The 26,445-nt window shown below is 41.1% G+C and overlaps 1 protein-coding gene across 2 annotated transcripts in view; it reads left to right on the top strand.

Annotated features, from left to right (window-relative positions):
* Positions 1-23,112, top strand: part of Gabrg3 (gamma-aminobutyric acid (GABA) A receptor, gamma 3) — a gene marked incomplete at its 5' end in the record, with an annotated part of 533,703 nt that extends 510,591 nt beyond the window's left edge. The window contains 4 exon segments of one of the 2 annotated variants that reach the window (XM_013507695.1): positions 9,821-9,973; positions 18,108-18,304; positions 18,592-18,651; positions 22,733-23,112. In XM_013507695.1, coding sequence (XP_013363149.1) covers positions 9,821-9,973; positions 18,108-18,304; positions 18,592-18,651; positions 22,733-23,014 — 692 coding nt within the window. 2 annotated transcript variants of the gene reach the window in all.
* Positions 23,113-26,445: the final 3,333 nt, after the last annotated feature.

The following is a 26,445-nucleotide window of genomic DNA, read 5'->3' as shown; positions in this document are numbered from 1 at the left end:
AAATCTGTGTAATTTTCATAGTATAGTTGTTTCCAGTATGTTGGTTGTTCCTACCCAAGAACAAGAGATATCTTTCCATTTTCTGTTATCTTTTGATCTCCTTTTTCAGAGTACTGTAGTTTTTATTGTAAAGATCTTTTCCTTTGTTAGATTGATTCCTAAGTGTTTCATTTTCTTCAATGTTATTATGAAAGGCATGGTTTCCTTAATTTCTCTCTCAGTGTGTTTGTTGTTTGTGTTTAGGAATGCTACTGATTTTTAAGTGTTGCCCTGCTATCCAATTATGCAAATGAATTTGGTTATTAAATCTAGAAGTCTGTTGTAGAGTTTTGGGGGCCTTCTGTGTGGAGTATCATGCCATCTGCAAATAATGATAATTTAACTTATTTCTTTCCTATCGTTATTCATTTTATTTCTGTCTCTTTATCTAATGCTCCAGTGAATCTTTCCAGAACTATATTGAGTAGAAGTAGTGATAGTGAACATCCTTATCTTGTTCCTGATTTTAGAGTGAAAACTTTCATTTTTTGACCACTTAATATGATGTTGGCTGTTTGTTTGTCATAGCTGGTTTATATTGGATTGAGATAAAAACCATCTATTCCAATTATCTATAGGGCTTTTATCATGAATAAGTGTTGGACTTCATCAAAAGCTTTTTCTACACCTTTTGAGATGATCATGTGATTTTTGTCTTTGGCTCTGTTGCTATGGTGTATTACATTTATTGATTTGCATATGTTGGACTATCTCTGTATTCTTGGAATGAATCCTACTTGGTCATGTTATATACTTTTGATATTTGCTGCATTCCGTCTGCCAGTATCTTACGGAGGATATTTGCATCTCTGTTCATTAGGGAAACTGGCCTGTAGTTCCTTTTTATTTTTGGTTGGCTTCTTCTCTCGTTTTGGTATCAGGATAATACTTGCTTCTAGAAATGACTTTGGAAGTATTTCTTTCCTTTCAATTTCATTAAAGAGTTGAGGAGTAAGGGCATTAGATCTTCCTTTAATTTTTTGTAGAATCAGTAGTGACTCCATTAGGGCCTGGACTTCTCTTTGTTGGTAAGTTTTTAACTATACTTTCAATTTTTGAATGATACTGGTTTATTTAGAATTTTATACCTCCTTGATTCAGTTTTGGAAACTCACAGATATCTATGAATCTGTGCATTTCCTCTGTTTTACATCTTATTAGACTACAGGTTCTTGATGTAAGTATTGATGATCTGGATTTCTGCAGGATATGTTGTGATTTCACCCTTTACATTCCTAATGGCACAGATATGAGTGTTTTCTTTCCATTTTTGATAAGGTTGGTTAAGAGTTTGTCTATTTTATTTAACCTTTTGAAGAACCAACTCCTTGATTCATTGATTCTTTATATTGTTTTCATACTCTCTTGCAATAATTTCTGCTCTGATCATTGTAATTTCCTTCCTTTTATGAGCTTTGGGCTTAACTTGCTCTTCCTTTTCCAGAAGTGTGGGGTTTAACATTTGGTTGTTTATTTGAGTTTATACTGCTTCCTTGATGTGAGAATTCACTTCTATAAATTTCCCTCTTAGGACTGCTTTCATTGTGTCCCATAGGTTCTGGTATGTTGAATCAGCATTATCATTTAATTGGAGGTATTGTTTAAATTCTTCGGTTTTATTTGTGACCTGCTGGTTGTATGGAAAAAGAAATTCACATACAATAAATGAGGCTGATAGAACTGCAATTAGCCATGACCAAAATAAATCTACACCAAGGCATATAATAATCAGATTCCAGAAATTCAGCATAAGAACAGAATATTAAAAGCTGCTAGAGAAAACAAACAAATCACCTATAAAGGAAAGCCCATCAGAATCACAGCAGACTTCTGAATACAAACTTTTATGTTAAGGAGAACTTGGAGATAAGTATTCCAAATCCTGAAAGAAAATAATGTCCAACCTAGACTGATGTACCCTGCAAAACTGTCTTTCAGAAGCAATGAAGAAATAAGATACTTTTTGACAAAGAACACCTGAAGAAATTCATGACCACCAAACCAGCTCTACAAAATATTCTGAAATATAATCTAGAAAGCAATTATGAAGATCAAAATCTCAAGAACACCAGTAGAAAGAAGACACCAGGCAACACAAGCAGTTAAACAGAGGAAAAAGACAGAGAACCAAAAACAAGAAAATAATATGTCAATAATATATATATATATATATATATATATATATATATATCAGTTACAACCATCAACATAAGTGGTCTCAATTCAGCAATCAAAAGAAACAGACTGGCAACATGGAGCAATACACAAGATCCAACAATATACTATATATAAGAAACATATTTAACTCAAAAAGAAATCCATAGACTGAAAGTGAAAGGATGGAAAACAATACTCCACACAACAAGAACCCAGAGAAAAAGCAGGTGTAGCTATTCTAATGGCAGACAAAGTGAACTTCAAGCCAAGACTGATCAGAAGAGACAAAGAAAGTCACTACATACTTGTTAAGAAAAAACTCCAAGAAGAGATATATCATAAATACATATGCACCAAATACAGGTGCATTCAACTATATAGAACAAATATTAACAAACATGAGAGATCAAATAAGCACTAACACAATTACAGTGGGGGACATTAATACCCTATTGTCACAAATAGATCAAGTAGACAAAAAATCAAGAAAGAAATATGAGAACTGAACCAAACCTGTGAATAAATGGACTTAGATGTCTACAGAGTGTTCCACCCTACAATATCAGGATACACATTCTTCTCAGCTGAACATTGGATGGTCTCCAAAATAGACAATGCTTAAGTAAATACAAAGGAATTGAAATTATCCTGTGCATATTATCAGATCATAGGGTGATGAATTTGGAAGTCAGTGGCAAAAGAAACCACAAAAACTCCATAAACGCATGGAAATTAAATGATAGCCATTCTCTCTGGACAGAGATGGAATCTCGGTGTTGGTGTGATTTGCATGTCTTCAGTGGCCAAAATGCTGAATATTTTTTTCATGTACCTCTCAAAGGCCCCACTTCTTAAAACCACTTGGTTCTACCACATCGATGTTGGAACACCGTTATTCAGAAGACAGCATGGTCCAAGCAACAAGGATGGAGCTGACATTTGCTGAGCTGGATTCCTTGTAAGCCTGGTACTTATAACAGCAGAAGAAGCAAGAGAAAGCAGGAGTCTTGGAGCATAGTAGGTTTGAGGTGCCTTTAAAGCCCATGTGGACATATTGGGATGACATTATGATACCTTAGTCTGAGGCTCCTGAAAGTGGCTGAAACTGTCTGAGACATGGATAGTATCTGTACTCCTGAAGTTACATGAAATCTCCCAGGAAACAAAGACTGGAAGTGAGGAGGTCTAAGGGCTAACCACACTCTGGCACATTCACAGAAGGAGTTTGCAGGGAGGAAGAGAACCAACACAAGGCTACTGCAACGCTACTCAAGGACAGAGCTCACAGGGGAATACACAGTGGGGGTCTTTGTAAATACTGTGAGACAAGTCACTGTAGCTAAGCTGACTGATCTCTGCTGTCATTATTCTTACAATTAGCATCATCCTCAAAACGTGCCCCTGGTCAACACTGAGCTAGGAATACAAGTGAGGTCTGCACATGATACCAAAGAACAAGACAAAATATAAAAGCCTACGAATGTGCACAGATGATAGGTACCCTGAGGATGTTCCAAAGAAATGTTTCCCTATGAGCTGAGACAACTGAACAAATGAGCTCAAAGCTGGAATAGCCCAGCCGGGCGTGGTGGCGCATGCCTGTAATCCCAGCACTTGGGAGGCTGAAGCAGGAGGATTATTGCGAGTTTGAGACCAGCCTGCACTACAAAGTGAGCTCCAGGCCAGCCTGAACTACATAGCAAAACCCTGTCTCAAAAAGACAAAAAAAAAAAAACCTGGACTAGCCCAAACGAAAGTGAAAGAAATGTGAAAAGACATAATAAGACCATGAGGTAAAAGGGTGGGAGATGTTAGGGAAGGGACCAAAACATAAAAAATGAAGTCAGGGGTGGTGGCGCACGCCTGTTATCCCAGCACTCAGGAGTATGAGGCGGGAGGAGTGCCACAAGTTCAAGGTTACCCTGGGCTGCATAGTAAGTTCAAAGCCAGCCAGAACTGCATAGTGAAACCCTGTCAAAAGACCAAAAAAAAACCATAAAAAATGAAAACCACATTAGGGGAAGAAATAAAATCATAAAACAAATGAAAGCCACATTAGGAGTAACAACAATAGACTCTAATCTGATGATAACATTCTCAGGCTCCTGAGGAATAATGCAGCAACACAGAGAAATGAACCCAAAGAAAGAAGAAGAAAATGACAGATATGTAAATTGTACAAAAAGTGTGCAAATATGTAACTGATGTTCCTGGGAAAGCAAATGGAACAAAATATTTAAAGGCAATATAGAAAATTTCCTGAAATAAAGGAGCACAAGAATCTGGAGACCAAGTCCCAGAAAAACAGGACATAAGATGTGTTAAATGTATAATGAATCAACAAGAAAGAGAAAAAATCTAAAACAAGAAAATGATCAAGACAATAGCCTCTGTTCAACCTAACATGGGAGGTTCTTGCCTGTGTGAATTTAAGATTTTTCTAAACATAAAAGTTAAAAGATAGGATCTATAGAAAACTGTTATTAAAATTAATAAGATTTTAGTAAGATAGTTTTATATAAGAGCAATAGTAAAAAATACATTTTTCTATAACATCAAGAAAGAGTTATGTCATGTGATTTAAATATAAATGTATGTAAATTTATATAACATGTATATTTTTATAATTTTCTGTGCATTAGAAATACACATATCAAGAATTAAATCTAACAAAAGGTGAACTAAGACTCTCTTGGAAGAAATTCAATATTTCATTGAAAAATGTATGAATTGAAATAGGTGAAACTTAACAAGGACCAAAACTGTCTCTTATGTGCTCTGCTTTCAGGAAGCCTTGAATAACGTATTCCCATAAAAATACTAACGGTGCCTGTTGATGGACTTTACACATTGATTCCCCAATTTAAATGGAAGCGCAGAGACTCAAGGCTAGCAAAGACATGTCTGGAAAAGAACACTAAGATTGCCGACTCTTCCACAAGATGCTATTGCATCCGTTTTCCACTTTTCTGTAACAAAATACCTCAAACTTACTAGGGTAAAGCAGAATGGCTGCATAGTCCAGCAGCTTCTGAGGGCCAGGTGTGGCTTGGCTAGGTCTTCTTTTGTTCAAGCTCTCACAAGGCTGCAAACTAGGTCCTGGCTGAGCTTCGCTTTCATCTGAGAGGCTTGCCTGGGGATCTATTTCAATCTCAGGTTAGAGTCGGAATTCAATACTCTTTGCAGTTGTAGCCCTAATGGTGGCTGGTTTCTTCCGGATGGAAAACATGTGTCTTCAGGAAAGGTCTAGCCATCCATCACAGTGCTCTAAGACTCCACCAGATCCACAGGGTGAGCTCCCTTTGTGATAATTTGAAATCAGTACATTCAGTATAATAATTACACTTGCAAACTCACATAACCTTTTCCATAAAGAGTAATGTAATAAAGGGAGTTATTCATGTTCTGTTGCTTAAAATGAAGGTCATGGTTTCTGCTCACGGCAGAAGGATGGAGTTATAGGAGCATGCAGCTAGCTGAGGCTCACGCCACATGTCTCGTGCTTACAGCAGTTGAGATCATGCGGTAATTGTGTAGGAATCAATGTGTGTAAATAGACCCATATGAATATGAGCACGGGAATAACAGTCATGGCATTATAGAGATGACTGCTGATGGAAATACTTTTGCTGTGACTGCTAATCATAAAACGTTTAAAATTTGATTTGGAGAAGGATTAGTTGCATATAAAGACAGGTGGAAAAAGGGAGCAAAGTGTGTATTAGAAGACTTGATGATCTTGGCCAAGGGAACAATTTTCAAGGATGACACTGTGATAAATTCAGTTTCTGTAAAATTAATTTTTCATGAATGGGTGCCATAAACAAAACAAAAAGACATCAAGGGAAAACCCGAAATGTAAGATAGCAAAGGTGCGGCGTTTTCCGTGCTCAGGATTTCTGACCACTGTCTGCTCATTAGAAGAACCTGGCTGACTTTAAATGACATGGGTAAATGACGACTTCGAAGTGGGACACTCCAGGTCAATCCTGGGAGAGTGGCTGGTCCTCCGGCAGGTTCCTCATGTTGGAAATATATCTGTGAGCCCCACTCTTTCCATCACCATGGGATGGTAAATTCGGGTGGGACAATCTCTCAAACAGCCACATTATAAATATATTTGAGTGTTCTATCAACAGTTTCTCTTAATTTTCTGGGGAGATCGCTTCCTTAAACTGGATGATACTGTCAAAAATAAGTTAATTTTTGTTGGTAGATTTTAAAACAGGAACCTAGAATTTTAAAACCAAAAATTTGCTTAGATACGAGTTATTTTATGAATATGACCCAAAGGCACAATCCATCAGGCTGGTGGTGGAAAGGATTCAAATAGGAAAGGTGGGAGACAAAATCTCAGGAGCTGGTAAGCATTTTTAGAAAAAAAGAACATCCCTCATCACCATCCTTTCCAATACTAATTGAATATCTATCCACTCATCGTTAAAATAATGTTTTTACAAACATAAAACAGTGAAACAAAGAGCAATGTCTTTAAATGAACAGTGCCCTGTGATTTTACAGTGCTGTGTGCATTCAAAGTATAGAATAATTTTACTTTCTCTGATAAACATGTACATAAGCCTCAATGTAGATTTAAATAGTGCCACAAAAAAAAGATCATACCGTTATTCTTATGATGCTTCTGGGTCTTCTGTTCTCTCTACCTAGCAAGGTATCCGTGAATACAGCCTTCTTCTCTGGAAAGTTCTCTGCCTTCAACACCATCCATGAGGGCTGCCACTTTATCTCATGGTGTTTCCAAGCTGAAGATTACTTGTCAAATAAAAGGCAGTTATCCAACCTAAACCAATTGTAATGTCCCATACCACTGGCTTTGTCTAACTCTAATTTGTCTGAAATTGGCCCTGTCAGAGTCCATCAAAGGTTGAGAGCTTGGAATCAAAGACAGAAAATGTATGTCAATCTGTTCTTGGTGGTGAGATCTACCAGATAAGGAACGGATGAATGAAGGAATGAAAAGAAGAAAGAAGGGAAGAAGAGTAAGGGAAAAAGAAAGGAAAGTTCTAACTATTCTCCTGTAATGTTTCAAAGAACTTTTATAATTTCCCTTCACAACCACCCTCAACCTGGAACAAATTATTATTAATATATCCAGTGCTAAAAAGCAGTTTTTGAAGATAGTATCTGCCTAATAAAATAAACAAACAAGTATTTGGGCTTTGAAAAATCTTGCTTCACCTTCAGCCTCCCCTCTGAAAATGTCTACAGGATTCAAGGGTCACTTTGCAGTCTCCCATCCATTACTGATAGCTTTGCACACACATCCATCCATGAAACAAGCACTGGGATTTTGACAGGTGCTGATCCTTTCCCCACCATGGTAGGGCAATGCATATGTCCACCTGTGCACCCACTATGACAGCTGTAATGGCTGCTGCCGCCTTCTGCTTGCAAGGTGCTCAGCTCCAGAGGCAGAGCCTGCGTCATGGCGCCCAGTGTCCAGGCACATCTCTGGGTTAGGCAAGGGAGTATGTCAATCACAGGTGTGAGGCAGCCCACTGCCTAAGGTAGGGAGAAAGCAGATGGATTTAGTGAACCAAATGTGTCTCTGCTTTGAAACTGTCCATCTGTTACTTATAGGCACTTACAATGGTGATAATTGCAGGAATTATTCCATTTGAGTTGCCTCCATTACTCTTAGAGTGATTTATTATATTTTATTTTCATGTTTGGTGTTCTTGTCCTATAATTGGAACTGTAATTTTATGTAAAAATTAGAAGGAATTTTTAAATAATATAATTCAATAACATTTCCCCAGAAAATGATTTATCTTTGGCATTCATTTCATTTAGAAAAATACTTTTGTGGTCTTTTATTGCTTTAGGTTAATCATCTTGATTCCTTTGTACTGAAATGCTAATTTGCTTAAAAATTTAAGTCCTTATTGGAACATGGTCTTGAAATTAAGGATTCTATCAACAATCCTAAGCATTGCTACAACAAAACAATACATCCTACAAAGCATTTCTAACTTATTTAAAGTCATTATTGTCGTGGGGGCTGAGTTAATCTCCTTGTCAATTTTCTAAACAAAACTGGGACAACAGTGATGTTCTTTGCACTCAGCAAATGCTAATTGATTGCTTACGGTGAGGCAATAACAGTAAGAGGGATATTGTCTATAACCCAAATGATTGGTTTATTTAAAGACAGATATTATATTAGTCATTATTGCTGTATGCATTACAACTGTTGGGGTGGATTCAGGGAAGCTTCTTGGAGAACTAAAGGATTTGTAAGTTGATGTTAAAGACATGTAACTAGGAGCTACTTACATGCAAGGATAAGGAACAAAAGAGCATTATAGACAGAAGGATTTAGCCATCTACAGGGTCTTGGCCAGTCTGAGGAAGTGGGTTAACTAAATGCTAGTAGTGTAGAAGGTGTTTAAGGCAGAATGGTATGGACCGTAGGAAAAGTATGACCATTGTACAAAGACACTAAGATGTTGCCGGAGTATAAAGAGAAGGAGAGAATGACATTTGTGATTTAGTAAGGATCCTTTCTGGGGCAGGACACAGAATATCTGGGACAGAGAAGCATCGTTTGTTGTTAAGAGCCAAGCTGGGGCCTCTGGTAGGAGACAGTGTCTTGGACTAGGAGGGAACGGATTTGAGAGCAATGTAGCAGGTAGAACGACTAAGAAAAGAAAGCGAGGAGTCACAGACGACTCCTGGTTTTTCCAGCTGAGCAAGTAAGAGAGAGATCTGAATGAAAAGCAGGCATGCCTGTGTGGAAGATGACAGTTTAGGGGTAACATGACAGGTTAGTGGTGTCATGACTTTGGGTACTGGAAGGCCAAATCTGCTTGAGTGACAGAGGGTTCAAATGAGAAAGATGAAAGACAGAATCTCAGCAGAAGGAAGCCTAAAAAGATAACTGAATATTTTAGAATGAAATGTACAATCCTTAAGCATGTGCCCGCCTCCAGATCCCCAGGGAAAACTATGACGTCTCTAGTAATATCTACATGGCTTCTACCTCCTGTGTGGCATGGCTTTGCTTTAATAGGAGAGAAGAAATGTTAAGAAATAATTTCTTCTTTTTATTTCTGATTCAGTGCAGCCTAAATGCCGGACTTATAAAAGGATGAAATAAGTAAACAAATATTAATTAAAATGTAAAACACAAAGTTAACAAGCTGAAATTTCTGATATGATAAAAGAAAGATTTAAATCATTATATAAATTTATGTATGATATGGTAACTCTGTTATTATTGGAAAAAATCCATAAGATGGCTCTGGATCTGTCTGAGGGTTGAGTTTACCTGTTACCCCTGACTTTAATTATGCAACATACAGATGGACTCTAGTAATAACAGCTTGTCAAGTCACAGCTTGTTGTGGGACAGACATGTATGTCTCTCAGTCTGTCAACTCTTTGTTTCTGTGACCTTTACGGAGGGTAATAAAATGCCTTGCAAAACCAGGGATACTATAAAAGTTCGGTTGAAGAGCACCACCACTTTAATCATTTTTCCTACTTAATATTGCTGTAGTTGTGTATTTTTTTCAAGTCATTCATTCTGCAAAATAAATTATGTTTTCCTATATTTTTAACCCATGAAAGCTGACTATATTTTGGCAATGTTTTATTGCAGGTGACTACGTTGTCATGACCATCTATTTTGAGTTAAGCAGAAGGATGGGTTACTTCACTATTCAGACGTACATCCCCTGTATACTCACTGTGGTTTTATCATGGGTGTCATTTTGGATCAAAAAAGATGCTACACCAGCAAGAACTGCATTAGGTGAGTTTCAAAAAAAGTCTTCCATTATTTTGTGTAATTGTAATGCAGAAGAATTCATAAAAATACTTAATTAAAGAGAGTTTAAATGCAAGTGATGTTTTAATCATGTTTTAAATTTTTTTAAGTGTCCAAGTGAGGCTGCTCTTTCTGACAATGAAATCCCATATGTGCTACTTATATTAAGGTGACTGAGGGAGTCACAGTAAATCAATTGCATTAGCTGATACTCAGCTTTAAGGTTGATGTCATCAGGAAGATGTTGGCATGTTTTGAAACCTGCCAATTCAGAAAACTGATTATATCTATGCAAGGAAACAGAGCTTGCCACAGGTCTTTGAGCATAGAAGGCCCTATCTTTGTAAAATATTCTCTCAAAATAAAATCCCTGCTGTGCGTTACAACTTCGGCAGCAAACAAGAAAATGGCCATTCTTTTCAGAAATAATCCACACACCTTGTTCAGTCTGTTCGCGAGCTTTCTTGTAGTCCTCCATTCCTCTTAGCAAAACTCTAAGTTGTAGTAATTTTAGAATGTTCAAAAACTTATTTCAGCTTTTAATAAGAATTTGGCCTTACTTTCAATGTTTTGTAGCACAAGCAATGATATGAGACTGAATATAGAGGTTGTTTTCCCCAAAATATTTTCTTCAGGAAAGAAAGAGCTGTCTCACTTCTAAATCCTTGCAAAGTCCCTCATATTACATTGTGACAACTAAGTACATTTGCTTGAGATTAGTCATCTTGAAATGTACTCTGCCACTATTCATTTGCACTGTTACAGAAAACATATGATAGAATTGGTAAATCACCAGGCAAAGATGTTAACACAAATTTAGTAGGTACTGTAAGGGTAGGTGTCATTATAAGTAAAACTTTGAAAGTTCAGCCCAGTGCAATATGTAGTTCTGTTTGCACTATTTTTATTGTGAGACCAAGCAGATAGATGTAATAGAATGATGTCATACTGTCAGATAATATTCCCAGAAGTGTAGAGGAACTTTATTAATACAATCATATTTAATTAGTCACTCTGCCTAGAGACAAAGAGGTACTTTATAATGCCTTTAAGTAGAATGTGAAGCAAGGCATGACAGAGCAAGGACAATAACTAGTGAAATAGCTGTCATAGGAAAGCAATCACTATACTGTCTAAAGTTGAATGTAGTCCAGAGTTCTTATACTGAGTCATGCACAACAGCAAGCAAATAATGGAAATTATGATCCAAGAAACAAAAAGACAATTCCAAGAAACAAAAAGATATTCCCCATGATAATGAGGTAATAGAAAAAGACAACTTTGACATTAAATCAGCAGACGCAAAACTTTTAAAACAGATATATGTATAACAATGTCTGTGGCTCTAAAGAAAAATATATTCTTAATGAATGAGGAGATGAGTTCTCTCAACAGAGAAAGCACAGAGAGATTTTAGAATGAGATATATAGTATGTGAATTGAGTCACTGAGCTTCAGACTGAAGATAGCAGGGCAAAAACCTTTGTAAACATAAAGATTATTGGGACCAGGAATTTAGCTCAGTAGTGTAGTGCCTGCCTGGCATGTACAAGGGCCTGAGTTCAGTTTCCAATATCCCCCCGCCCTCAAAAAACAAGGCCGGGGATATAGCTCAGTGGCACAAGCGCCTGCCTGGCAAGCACAAGGTCCTGAGTTCGATTCCCGGTACAAAAAAAAAAAAAAAATCCATAAAGATTATTGCATAAAATGCATCTAATCTGAAGAGGGCGAGTAAATTTTTTTTAAAAATGAATAGAGTCTCAGTAAACTGCAGTATACAATGAATATTTATAACATAACTATAAAACTGTTCCCCAAAAAAGAGAAGAATGAGGCCAACATTTTTTGAAGAAATAAAGCAAAAAATATTCAGTTTAGTAAAAACTACCAGCCTGTAAATTATAATAGCTTAGTGAAATCCAAGCAGGTGAAGTACAAGGAAAACCATCGTAATCCAAGTGAGAAAAAATCTTGAGTGGAAGACCAAAATATTATTGACAGCCCATCTCTCCTATGCAGTAACGGAAGCCATAATATCACAAATTATTATCCTTAAACTACTGACATTTATGAAAAAACTATCCACCCGAAATTCTATATCCAAAGAAATTATACATGCTTTGAACATCTTGTTAGAATAAAGACATTTTTACAAAACAAAAATTGAGGGAATTATCACAGAAATCTGAAACCACCAAAAATATTAATGCAAATTAATTAGCTGATGGAAATAAACCAGGCAGAAAATTAAATATCAAGTACCAATATCAAGTCAATAAATGTTCTATTACAGAGAAAGAAAACAAAGACACCTGCTTAATATATGTGTGTGTACACAGGCATACTAACAAAATAGGAAAGAAGTACTCAGAACAATTACAGTCCTCATTTCTGTCACTGGTCACACAGTCACAGTTGTACTTTTAACTACCTTCTTCTACTGCCCTTTTTGTGTTCCCTTGGCCTTCAGCAAGCACCTCAGCAGGTGTTAGTTCTTTCCCTGGCAGGGTGACTCATACTTTTATTCCTGAAGGTTCTGGGGCATTTAACATCCTGCCTGGATTGGATCTTGAGTGGAGGATCAAAATACGTTGTACTGTTGTGGAATTTCACTGGAGAGACCGGGGGAACTTTCTGGAGGACTTCAGTGGTGCACTTTCCCACTAGAAAAGCCACTAGAAATGCTCAAAACCAGGCTGGGCCCTGGACCCAGGCCAGACCCCCTTTTATAGTTTGTGGCAACAGGTAAGTAGAGATACCGAAGCAAAACAAAGGCAGTTAGTCCTCCTAGCAGCTAACGCTCTCTAGCCTTGAAAGAAAACACGTCCTGTACATCTCAGGATGTTAGGATGCTGTGCAGCTTGTTTATGACCCCTGTGTTAGTTTTACCGGTATTGGTACCCACTACTGCCCCTCTAAGGGAAGAGATTCCCATGATATAACTGCCTGAAGTGTCTCCCTTATCAGTGAGAAAAACACAGGACCCTGGTGAGAAAGCGCAAGTCTGCATTCCTGAGGCAGGGGCCGCCCAAGGAGTTGCTCCCCCAACTGCGAACATTTCACAAAGGGAGAAGGAGGCTAAGTTTCTCTCCGGAGTTCTGCTTTAGTAGTTTTCTGTTCACCTTAAAAATGGCATGGTGATATCAGGAGACACCCTAATGGATCTCCTGCACTCGAATATATTCTTCATTCTCTCCATTATAAAGTAATAGTCCTATTTTCCCTGATAGTCCAGGTCACTGACCCTGCCAACACAGTAACTCTCTTTCTTGATCATTGGCTCAGAAGTATGACGAGTCTAAAATCACCAGGAGGAAGTCCGAGCTTCCATTTCAGCAGAATCACCGCTGTGTTTCCCGTACAAGCCTTGCCACCTCTAGAACTAAGACTTCTAGGAGAGCAGAGCATTAGGTCAATGGCACTGGAGGCAAAACCTTGCTAGTGGGTCACTAGTGGTCCCAGTGAGTGACACCAGTCACACTTCTGCTCCTCGGTTTGTGGCCACAACCCAGCCACCCCCAGTCACCCCCAGCACTTTGCTCATCCGCTGGGTGGCTCTAACTCAAGTCGGCTTGTCACAGCCAAGAATCACAACCTGAAGGAAAGATTTTAACACATTCCTCAGCAGTCCTGCTTTATTCTCAGTTCAGTTTTCTACAATTTCAGCGACCTCTAGTTAACTACAGTTTGAAAGTATTAAGTGGAAAACTCCAGAAATAAACAATTTGTGAGTTTTAATTTCCAGCCATTCTGAGCAGTGCAGTGGTACCACCCCGTTCTGTTCCTCCGGAAGTGTGAGTCCCCCCTTTGCCCAGCGTATCCTTGCCTCAAACAGTATTCGCCCGCCAGTCACTTGGCAGCCACCACAGTGAGCAAACTAGCTGTCACGGCATTGCAGTGCTCGTGCTCAGGTAACCCTCATTTACTTCACAGTAGCCTTAACACACAAAAGTAGTGGTCTGGCGTTTTGGATGTGCCAAAGAGAAGCCATACAGTGCTTCCTTTGAGTGCAAAAGGGCATGTCATTGTCTAAGTGAGGAAGAAACTCGTATGCTGGCGTCCGCATTGCTTGCATCATTCCCCTCCCTCATCTTACCACAGAGCACCTCCTGGCAGCAGCACAAGCAGAGGGCGGCTGAGTCTGCACAGGAGATACGCTGAGAGAGACACACAGCAGTCACGGGTAGAACAGTATACCACAGTGCATTGTTACAACTGTTCTATTATTATTTTTTCAACTCTTATTGTCCTAATTTATAAAGCAAGCTTTATCATATGAAGTGCGGTCATAAAATATGGTGAATGCTCGATTTTTTTAAAAAAAGAATCATTGCAGTAAAAGACACATTGTTATTCAGCCCTCTAAAAAATACCCCCTTCAATTGGAACACACCTGTTCCATTGTTCCTGCCATCTCCCGAGGCAGTTGTGGAAGTCATTTTTCGTGAACATCTGTAATTGTGCTCTCAGGCTGCCTTGATTCCCGAATCGACCACAGGTATTTAATCTTTATGGTCATTTTGTCTTCAGGGAAGAGCCAGAAGTGCGTGGTGCCGAGTCCAGCGGATTAAGTAGACGAGGACAACCTGTAACGTTCTACTGCCTTTCCGCTGGATGGCACTCGGCAGAGCATTCACCACGTTTCTTATCACCTCGTAAGGAGATCTGTAGATACGCATATAAGGAAAAAGCATGGTATGTGCAGGGCCTGCTCCCATTTGCAGTTTCAGACGCTCACAGAAACCCCCGCAGGCAACCCCCATGTATAAGGGGCACCTGGTCAATAGTGTACAAAAAGTATCAGCAAAAAGACAGAGGATCTGAACAGTATCATCCATGTCCCTATTGGGCATTATGGAAACCTACACCTAAAAAATACATCACACAAACTCCAACTGCCTACCACCATACACACCAAATATAATTGTACATAGATCCTAGGCTGAGGTGATAAGGCTAACATTGTGAGATCCCAAAAGAAAAAGTTAGAACTTTTAATGTTGGGGTAAAGATTTCTGAGACCAGAAAAAAAGACATTTGTGAAGAAAATGAAATTATTTATTATGTACAATACACATAAACAAATAAATATTACCTATTATTGAATATATGTGCAACATCATGAAGATTTGTTGGTTATATACAACAAAGGTATCTTCTCCAGTGCATAGCTTCACCACACCTTTGGTAAAAAATATATTTGGTGCACAAAAATTTTAATGTTATGTGTGCATTTTTGCAATAATGGGTTCTGGCTTAAATATGTTGTAAGTACCATAGCTACTATAAAATTTTGCTTAATAATAATTCGTAGTCCCATAAAATAATGCCCAGAATATCAAGATACAGTGAATAGTCATTCAGCATACAAGGAAAGATGCCGATATTTAAATGATGCAAATGCTAACATTAGCCAGTCAGGATTTTTTGTGTGTTGTGCCAGAAATTGAATTCAAGACGTTGAGGTTGCCAGGCAGGCGCTGTGCTGCTGAGCTATATCCCCGGCCCCGAGTCAGGATTTTAAAGTAGCAGCGTAAATATCCTTCAGTGAACAGTTACAAACGTGAACCAAATGGAAAAAGTAAAAACTTCACAGCAAAGAGCTAGAAGGTATAAAAGAACCAATTACAAATTTTAGAAATGAAAAAATGAAACATCAAAAAAAAAAAGGAAAACCTCACTGCAACCCTCAGCAGTATAGACAAATGGAGTCAAGAAGAGCAGGAAATAATCCGTGAACACAGGACAAGAAAAATTACTCAATCTGAGCAACAAAGAGCCTTGACTGAGAAAATATTAATAACTGAGCTGATAACTGGGAGGTCATAAGCAACAGTCTGACACTGCCAGTGAAATTCCAGAAGAAGAAAAAGAAAGTGATTCTGCAAAGCTATTCAAAGATACAATGGCTAAAATGTCTCAGATGTCCCAAAAGACATAAATTCTCATGTTGAGGAAGAGAAGCGTGCAGGGCCGGGAGGCGCAGATCTATAACCCAGAACTCTCGGAGATTTTCTTCCTCAATTCCCTGTGCTTTCCCCTCGGAGGGAGACGCACCACTGCTCCAAGGATCCGTGGAGAGCACCCCGTTTGCCACACAGCTGAGACGCTGCACTGAGTTAAATAAGAACTCTCCATCCAGTTCTTTTCTCGGCATGGTGTAGTTTCCAGGTGTGAGTCAGAGTGGGGGAAAGATAGGTGGGTGCAGGCCAGCAGCGAGGCCTGATGACAAAGCCCATGCCAAGTGCAGACACAAGCAGCTGCATCAAAACAGAAATCAACGCTCCAAACCCTGCCTCGATGTGACATGTTCAATCCATTTTTAAGTTAAGTAGACACTTACTCCAGGGGCTTTTCTTATAAACATATACCTTGCATCAGTAAAAAATCTTGCAGTTTACACAGCATTTCTGTGGAAGGACCAGAACATACCCACCTATAATAAGAAAAGCCTGGCGTTCAGGAGAGTGACTGTAAAAGCTGATTCGAGGAAGGTAAATGACTTCCCATGACAAACGCTGGGAAGGCCCAGAGAGTGAGTGCGGCCGCGCCGTTCACCCGATGGCGGGGGTCATTCTCCACCTGGCCCTGGCAGAACCGTGGGGGCAGGTGCAGGGAGGGAGCCTGGAGGGCGATGCAGCTGGGGTGGGAGGTGACGTTACTCCCTGTCCTGTGGACTGATCTCTGACTAGTGCTGTGACGGAGCGGTAACGCCCAGATGCCCGTGATGCCGGCCTGCTAGGTCCAGTGGTTCTAGCCTGTCTGCTGCCCCGGGGAGCTCACCCAGGGGTGCGTCAGCCTCGCCTCGTGTTGATCACGTGTCGTCGTTTTACTCTTCCCTGTTCTCCACAAGCTTGTCTCATTCCTCTTCCTTCTAAACTAGTCATCTTCAGTGTTGACCAGTACGACATTCAAAGCCAAATCGGTATCGATTACCAGTAAGACCGTGGCTGACTTGATTACCAGTTGTCATTCAAAGCAAAAATATTCACTCACATGCCTGAAGCGTGCTGACTGCCATGCTGGGTAACAAGCAAACATGAGCAAGCTCCAGCTTTGCTTTTAAAATCGCACAGTCTGGAAGATCTAGTTTTGCTTTTAAAGATCACACTCTCTATTCAGGGAGACAAACGTGCAAGGACAGGTGTCACATGCGGTGGTGATGCAGAAAGCCAGGCAGAGAGGCAGAAAGTTTCAGGGGTAGCGCAGAGGGGGGTGCTCACGTCGTCAGTTCAGGCTGGGTGCCGTGAGGAAGGCGGCGGAGGAGCGATGCTGGGGCTGGGGCGGGGGCACTGGCGAGGGCAGGAGAGCGGGGAGGAGGCCCAGGCTTGTGAGGGAAGAGACGCGTGCGGCGGGCGTAACCCGCAGGACCGGAGAGCACTGCCGGCGGATCTCCGTCTTAAAAATATTTACCAGACAAAGAGATGAGCAACAAGTGATTCATTAAATAAATGTAAAAGGGACAGTTTAGATAGAGCTGCACCTGAACCGGTGACAGAGTTGTGTCTCCACAAACTGGCACAAGCTGAAAATGTCCTACATCAAGACGACCCTGGTACACCTGCCCTGCTGAACCTCCAGCCTCACAACACGCAGCCCTGCAGCGCGGCGTTCACTTCCTCCAGGTGCTCCCAGGGCCGCGGGAGCTGAGCTCATTGCAGCCACTCAGCGTGAGGGAGAACCACTAACCCGGAAGAGTATCCAAATCCAAAACTCAAAGTGTAATTTCTACTGAATGCATGTTGATTTCACATCATTAAAGAAGAAAAACCTTAAATTGAACTGGTCAGGGAATGTCAGTACTCCAATACTATTGTAAAGACTGTTTTAAGAAATCTTACTGAAGCCTTGCTTACAAATTGTGTAGACATTAAAATTCAAAGTAACTGCCAGGCTGGTGGCACATACCTGCAAACTCAGCACTCAGGAAGCTGAGACAGGAGATGGCCAGGGATTCCAGGCCAGCCTGAACTACATAGCAAGACCCTGTCTCAAAGGAACAGAAATTAAATTAAATTAAAAAGTAACTGTGAGGAGTAGTCACGTGAAGGCACCATGTTAGAGAAGGGGGTTGTTAGCAGGCTTTTGCTCTTGTTTCATGGTGGCTGTCCCCACGCAGGCATCACCACGGTGCTCACCATGACCACGCTCAGCACCATCGCCAGGAATTCCCTGCCACGAGTGTCCTACGTGACTGCCATGGACCTGTTTGTGACGGTGTGCTTTCTGTTCGTCTTTGCTGCTCTGATGGAATACGCCACCCTCAACTACTACTCCAGCTGCCGAAAACCGACCACTACAAAGAAAAAAACATCGGTGAGTGGCAGAGGCGGAAGAGGCTCCCCGGAAGGTAGTTGGGGAGTTAGTTTAAAATAAATGTGTGTTTCAGTGTAATTTTCCCCTAAATATCTTATAATGCATATTATAAATAACTCAACAAGACTTTCAGAAACCGGGCTGGGATTGTGGAGATGTGACCATAGCAGCTCCAGCCTCTGCCGGCTTGGACTGGTGTAGGAGTCCCTGAGAGATTGGTCCTCACTGCAGAGATCTGGGGTGCAGATACCCACAGCAGCTTTCTGTTTCTTTTTCTTTTCTTGCAGTTGTTACATCCAGAGTCTTCAAGATGGATTCACGAGCGCATAAGCCTACAAACACCCTCAGTATGTATAGCCCTACACATGCCAGTCTTTCTGAGGACGTTTCCTAAGCCAAGGCTGCATTTGAAAGATATGTTCCTGCTTAGGTGTGCATGAATTGAAGACACACACATAGTCCCTTCAAGACTATGTGTTTCCTGGGACCTGGGGATTTAGCTCAGCGGCACAGCGCCTGCCTGGCAAGCGCAAGGTCGTGAGTTCAATTCCCGGTACCAGAAAAAAAAAAACAAAAACAAAAAGAATGTGTTCCTACTACTTTAAGAAAATCCAACTTGGAACATTTGCAAAATAGAGAAGAAAATTACCCATAATCTTTCTACACAGGGATTAGTATATGGCCTACATATATATATTTCTAACTTTTTTCTAGGCATTCAAATAATATATACACATACATTGAAAAAAACTAAATTGTAGTCTATGTATTTTTCTCTAGCCTCTTTGATAATTAAAAAAAATACTTAGTTTTCTTGGTCATAGATATTTTATAAGATCATTTTAATACTTGAATTACACGCTCATATTAGATGCACAGGCAGTCGTGGCTGGATACAGGGCTTATCCACAGTTTTTCACTAATGTGCACAGTGTTACTACTGCTATTTTGCATGTACCACGGCCGTTTGCTTAGTGATGAACTCCCAGAAGCACAGCGAGTGGGCTGAAAGGTCTTGTGGGCCTTACCAATGGCAGTTCACCACCCCCCCACAGGACTGCCCAGCCGGCCCTGAGAACTCCCTTGCCTTAGGTTCCCTGACCAGGCAGAACGTGCACCTGTGACTTCCCTTGCTGCATTTGATTACTGCTGAAGTTTAATACTTTCACTTGTTTATTTTTTATTTGCACTTCTGTTCTGTGAGCTGTTTTCTAGTGTTTTTAAAGTTTTATTAATATTTTAAGGTAGCAGTGTATCAGTTATTCATGTTATTTATCATTTTGTATTCTGTCTTACAGAACATCTATAATTTGTATAGTCGTAATGGAAGATATTGGGAGTGTAAACTTCCGTGGTTTATATTCCCTGTGTCGTGGGCAGTATTGTCATTGTCCTTTCTTTTGCCTTTTCTACACACCTTGCTCTAAGTCTCATGTTACCCAGTCCATCGGCCTTTTCTGTGGTGCTTCTGCTTCTCATTTCCTGCTGGGGCAGGCGCTATCCCCCTTCGCGGTGACAGGCCTGCCCTCACGTCCTCCGCAGTGTGTCTCAGTTATATTCACAACACCTGAGATTTTCGGGTTAAGGGAAGAATGAAGCTTTAAAGAAAAACTGAGAACTATATCTTCAAATCACAGATAGGAACTGCCACTTCTATCATGTAACAAGTTTCATGTGTAATTATGTAATTGTTCCTTTATACAGATCAATTCATTAATTATGCTGAATATTTTATGCCCTCCCATACATCGCAAGTGGTCTTCTGATGGTAATCAGTGCGGAATTTCATACATTTCTGCCTGTTTTATAAGCTGAGTCTGTAGTCATCTGTCTGCTGCAAGTGTGTACCATGGTACCTGACAGAAGGTCATGGGGAAGCCAGTCTGACAGCTGTGGGAACCCAGCAAGTGCATCCAGACAGGGTCACATGGAAACAGACAGCAAGGGGGCTGCTGGACAGGGGACACAGCTGGGACTAACAACCTGAGACCAAGAGCACATTCGCGCATAGGGTCAGGGACCCTGGAGTCCTAGAAATGATGTTGCCAAAAGAAAGGAAAATATCTTCCAATACAGAGAAAAAAAGTCCATAAAGCTAGAAAAAAATTAAAGAAAGTTTAATGATCTTGAAGAAAGTTCAAAGAAAGGCAATTCACAGACAAAGGGTGCCAGGCCAGGTGAGAAAACACAATCAGAGATGTTCAGCCAGAGATCGACTACGTGTAGCCCGAAAAGAAAGAAGTGTTCCAGCTGAGGGCTGGGACTTGCCACCCTTTCCGCCCTTGCTCTGTTTCACTACCCACAGCAGCAACAAAAGCAGAACTGAACAGCTCCCCAAGAAGGGGCGGGCCAGAGCCAGGCTCCACAGCCACAGGTGCAGCTGGGGGCACTGCAGCTCTGCACGTGGCTCCTAGCCTGTCCAGTGCAGAATTAAAGGACCTGCACAGGCCCAGGGAGCACAGTGCTCGAGAGAGGCTGTGCAGCATGGTTATACGCGCTGCTGAGGGAGAAGGCAGCAGGGACCCAACTTGACCAAAGATGATTTGGGGAAAGCATTCGCTAAGATCTCTACCTTGCACTTACTTTGAAATATTAATGAAAACGGCAGAGATTCCTATAAAAAAAAAAAAAAAACAGCCTAAAGTACAGCTGTAGAGCTATTTAAGTTCCTATCCTAACTTTTATTTCAATCCCGTAAAGTGGAATTCATTTCATTTCAAGCCACTAGCTCTTAAACACAGAACTCTCTTGAATATGCTATTTTCTCTTGTGTCCCAGTGGCCCTGGGCTTTTAGTTCCCTAGGTGAAGAAGTGAAAGAGCCTTCTCTTGCCCCCAGAACCTTCGCGGTTGCTTTGCCTGCAGCCTCCTGAAGTCATCTGTTGGATCTTTAGAGATCTGTCTCCACGCTGCAGGGCCCTCTCAGGCTCGGTCTGCGTCACCATTTTCTGCTGTGCTGCCGGCCTCATCGTGGCTGTCCAGTCCCACAGTTCCTGCCACATAGCAGGGACTGTCCCGCTCCCAGGATTGAAGACAGGGATGGATGAACATCTGGCTGAGATGCGAGTGCACGTATGAAGGAAAACTTTTCAATGCAGCTGTTACCTAATAAAAGCAGTTTTTCTAGTGGGTGCTTTTTAAAATAATGTACGATTCCTCAAATGCATTGGTGTGGAGCAGGGATCACCCCTGTTTCAGCAGCCCCTCCTGGTGACTTCCCTTCCACTTGTTTTTGAGAATCATTAACGCAGAGGAGCCTCATTCTTCTTAGAGGGGAAGGGACCACAGGACTTCCACTTCTGCTCATTCTCAGGATTCGTGGAGGGAAGGAGATAGCACGTGTGACAGCCCTCCTGTCGCAGGGTGGGTGGCCACACTTATGAGGTGGAGACAGGGCCCAGGGAGAGCACCCCTGGTCCACAGCACCTGGCTTTAGGTCAAGAGCCACATGTTTTTCCCTGATACAAGACTGCACCATAGGGCTAAGAGCAGTGACCTTGGGTGCTGGACATTTCTGCCTCCCGGCCCTGATTTACAACTCCATGTAGTCACAAACATAGTCAAATTACCATCCAAAAAATGAAGGCAAAGCAAGCATGTTCCCATTCCCCCGTAATAGTAGTTTTGGGCAAAGCAGAAGGAGATTCTCAAGAGGCTTCCTGACAGTTCTGAGTGGCCTCTTTCCCAGCACTGTGCCACCAGGGCAAAGGAGCAACCCCATCGGTCATCCCTGAAGTGGGCATCTATGTCCACCTCTCCTCGGATGCTGGATTCCAGATTTGTGTGGGTCCCCCTGCCCCAGTTCAGTCAACACAAGTGCAACTAAAGCAGATAAGCAAACAGGCTTTTGCATGCTACACACTAGTTTCTCCATGTCAGGAAGACAGTTTGGGAGACCAGAAAGTGAGCATTCCAATCACACACGTCAGATGTTGCCTTTCTGAGGTGAAAAGCTCTGTTCAGCTGCCCCACACGGCGAGCTGTCTTTTTACCTGAACTGCGTGAAACAGAGCGTTCCCTCATCATTCCCACACACTACATTTTTACTGTATATTAAATAAAAAATGCCATGTTCTTCCACAATTTAATATATTCACTGCTTCATATTTAAGAATAAATATATGACATGTACATACCCGTTACAAACCAATAGAAAAGTAGGCAGAGTAGAGATCTGAGTAGCTCACACATATTTGAAAATATGCCCAGCTTCTTTCACTCATGCAATCTGGGAAGTACGAGTTTTGGGATCGCAGCCCAGTGTTCCTTGCACTGAAGTTGCCCACATGGAAGGAGTCTGACCTGCCCTGGAGAAGTGTGGGATGGACATCTCTGTGCATCCCCTTCCGCCACAGCAGATGAAATACATGTATCTTGGGCTGTTTTGGGTGCATTTCCTGATGATTTTTTGCTGTTCTTGTTGCCTGCAGAACTATTCTCTCCTTGATATGAGGCCGCCACCACCTGCAATGATCTCTTTAAACAATTCCGTGTACTGGCAGGAGTTTGAAGATACCTGTGTCTATGAGTGTCTGGATGGCAAAGACTGTCAGAGCTTCTTCTGCTGCTATGAAGAATGTAAATCAGGATCTTGGAGAAAAGGGCGGATTCACATAGACATCTCAGAGCTGGACTCGTACTCCCGGGTCTTCTTTCCCACGTCGTTTCTGCTCTTCAACTTGGTCTACTGGGTTGGATACTTGTATCTCTAAGTGCTGCCCTTACTGATGAGTGAAGGGCATCCGGTTCACATTCTTCACCCTCTGTCATCCCCAAGACCAGTAGTGATCAAAATCGGAGTCTCAAAACAGCACTGCTTGGTTTATCTTCAGTTATAAATTACCATTCAGCAGCACAGGCTGTATCTGGAAAATATTCCTAATATATGTTACACGCACACACACACACACACACACACACACACACACATACACGTATTAATGGAACTTTAAAGTGGTAGTCTTGCTAATCCTATTGAATCTGTAGCTTGGTGATGTTTATCAGTATTAGAATGGATTTTGGTATTGGAAGCAGCTGCCAATTACCCTTGTGAAGAAATCTATAAAACAGGCAAGCAAATATCTTAGCAGCTGTCTTGGGGCCCTGCCCCTTATGTATCTCTCCTTCACAGCCCTTGGCATCAGCACCCACCTGTGTGGGCCACTCCTGGCAGAAACGCACTGGCCTCAGCCCCGTGCACAGGGCTGAGTTCAGGCGCAGCCCGCAGTGAGTCTTGGCCCCCATGTCCTCACTCTGCAGCCTCTTTTGCTCTGGCACCAGTGTGAGCCAGCCTTCTTTCACCCACCAACCTCACCCTCGGTCTGGGAAGAGTGTGCATGTGTCTGCAAGTTTCCATTGGAGAAAAAAATTCTAATGTTTCTGAAATCAAAGATGTTGACTATCCATGAGCATTAGGAGGTGATTACTTTATTCTAAACTACTCAGACTCAACAGTATTTGAATGATGGGTTCCTGGATTAGTTCGACTTTAATTCGACATTTCCTCCTAAGAGTTACGTTTTACTAGACCAAAGCTCAACTCCAAAGTATGTGTCTAGCTTATGTTACTATGGTTCAGTAATTAATTTTATCTGGAAAAGAGAGATACAGCATGCACAAGCCCTTGCTTTGAGAAATCATATTCCAGAGTATGGAAGAAATGCAGGTAGAATTTCACATTTTTCTTAGTAAATATTAATTTTCAAGTTAAACCAATTTTGGATGCGGACAATGGGTAATGGCTATCACCAGTTACACATTTTGACGAGCAGAAATCATTTTGTACTAGCAAAATCCCAAAGAAAATTTCCCAATCAGTATATTTTAATATTTTTATAATACAAATCCAATTCACTTCATGATATTAGTTCTTTGTTATCACTGGAGGAGAATATGTCCTTCATATGAATTTTTGAAGCTTCTACTCAGCAGTAAGGGGGAAAAGTCAGGCCAGTTAGTTACTAGTGCTTTGGCATTTGTAAACGTTTAGTATCAGCATCTGTTTGCTTCTCAGTTTTCTCACACAGAAATCTGAATTGATTATATTGAAAACCATTTGTTTACAGTGATCTATTGTACATACTAACATTACTAAAATAAGCAAAACATTCTGCAGAGAAAGTATGGAAAAGCCCTGATTTGAAACTTTATTGGAGGTTTCTCATGCCCAGAGAAGGGCATGAGAATGGGAGAGAACAGGAAACCTGAAATTAAACAGGTCTGTTTGTCCCAGTTGGATATACTTAGCAAATTCAATTTAAAAAATAAAATAATACTTCTGGAGAAATAGGTTGAAAATAATGGCTTAAGTGAAATGTCTCCTCTACTGGAGAATTTCACATCTGGCATCCAAGTCTGTCCCTCAAGCGTCAGGGACCCCGCCTGCCTGTGGCCAACCTTTCCTGGAGGCACCACCCGAAGGAGCGCTTGCCGCACCATGCAGTGTATCATGCATAGACAGCGGGTGGCATGGACACAGTGTCCAGCATGGTACCTTTATAATTTATAATTTATGAGAATTTTAACCTGATACATTTTTAAAGTTCTAGGAAAAAAATCTTGTAGTAAAATTCTTCTTGAGAAGAAAATAAAAGCAGCAATAGCACAGATTTAGTTGATGTTACCTTAAAAACAATCCTACAGATGCCTCTTCTTTCAGAACCTCTCAGAATTCAGATGTCATTAACAATTCTCCTGCAGCCTTAGGAAAGGATGTATAGCGAGAGATACCAAGAGCCCCTGTTTTCTATACCCTGCCTCCTTCGTCCTGACCTCAGCCATCCTCCCGGTGAAAACATTTGTTCATGGTGTGTGTTCCATGAAGGAAAAAAGCCTTTATCTCGAAAAGCATGAGTTGTTCACTCAATAGAGAATAAAATAGACTCCTGCCTATTTAGCAATCTCTCACCACAGAGTCTAACTAAAAAGAACCAGAACGCCCCCAAGAGCATGCCAATGCCTGCTTTTCTGCATAATTGATGTCCTCTGCATCAGTCTCAACTCCTGAGATGAATTTGTTCCATCCACAGTACAGGAGAGACACACATATCTTGCTCAGGGGCTTTGAAAGCATGTTCATGTTTACTTTCTGGGGGAAGAAGGTGGATGGATGGGACAAAGCGTGAGGGAGATGCATCCCCTCTCACTGACGGCACTCCCTGCCAGGGCGCTTGATCGTGGGGGACATGTGTGGGCACGCAGGCCCAAGACTTTTCCACGCAGCTTCGCCCAGCTTGCTTTGCACATAGAATTGGGGGATACCTGGGGTGGAAAACGTCGGAGGGATCTGCATTCAAAGGTGCTACTGTGTCCCTCACTTCCAGAAATACTCGAAGTCAGGGAGACGATGGCTCCATGTTGTGATAAAGATGCCAAATTTTTTAACACTGTGGATCATTCTTAAAACTGTGACTATCTCCCTAACTGCATCCTGGGGCAGGGGGGAAAAGAAAAACTAAGAAGGCGTTTGACACATGAATGGAACTGAGGAAAATTCTAGGCTCCTTAGAGCCTAGAAAGTTTCAGTTCCACCAACCAGAACAAAGACTGCCCAGATGCTGAAAAAGGACAATGTTACTATCATTTGCTCTTAACCCAGCCAGTACTGCCCCTGATATACTCAAAATATGCCTTAAAAAAAGCTCAGATAATATACCCAAAATATGCCTCAGATAATATGCATCTTGTAAGATTTTCCATTTCCTACAATCAGTTATTTCATGCCGGTTTTCCTTTTAGGCATACATAAAAGACAGGATTTCATTTCTTTTTATGATAAGTGGTATTATCCTTAAGTTTACATCAAATCAGTTAAGTACAGAATTTTTGTGGATTTTTTTGATTAAAGGAACGCTTGTCCTCAGTAACAAAGCATTTTCATGATATGTGTGGGGAATTGGGGCCAAGCTGAAGGTCAGCCACCCGGGCTTTGTGATGGGGATGTGAGTGTCCACACAGAATCTTCCTGCTGAGTAATTCTCCTGGCTATAGTTCGCTGCAGTGTAAGGAAGGCTTTAGACATGATGTCTTGCAGCTTTGCAAAATGTCATGAGGGGAACAGGTAACCCCATTTTGCATTAACTAGTGCTTCCCACAACCGGGAAGTGATGCCACCTTTTTTCAAAGGGCTAGAACACAAGACAAA

The sequence above is a fragment of the Chinchilla lanigera genome, unplaced genomic scaffold, assembly GCF_000276665.1.
Source record: "Chinchilla lanigera isolate Chin_1 unplaced genomic scaffold, ChiLan1.0 scaffold00132, whole genome shotgun sequence".
Lineage (NCBI taxonomy): Eukaryota > Metazoa > Chordata > Mammalia > Rodentia > Chinchillidae > Chinchilla > Chinchilla lanigera.
Note: the sequence above shows the minus strand (reverse complement) of the source record. Positions and strands in the feature narration are given on the sequence as shown.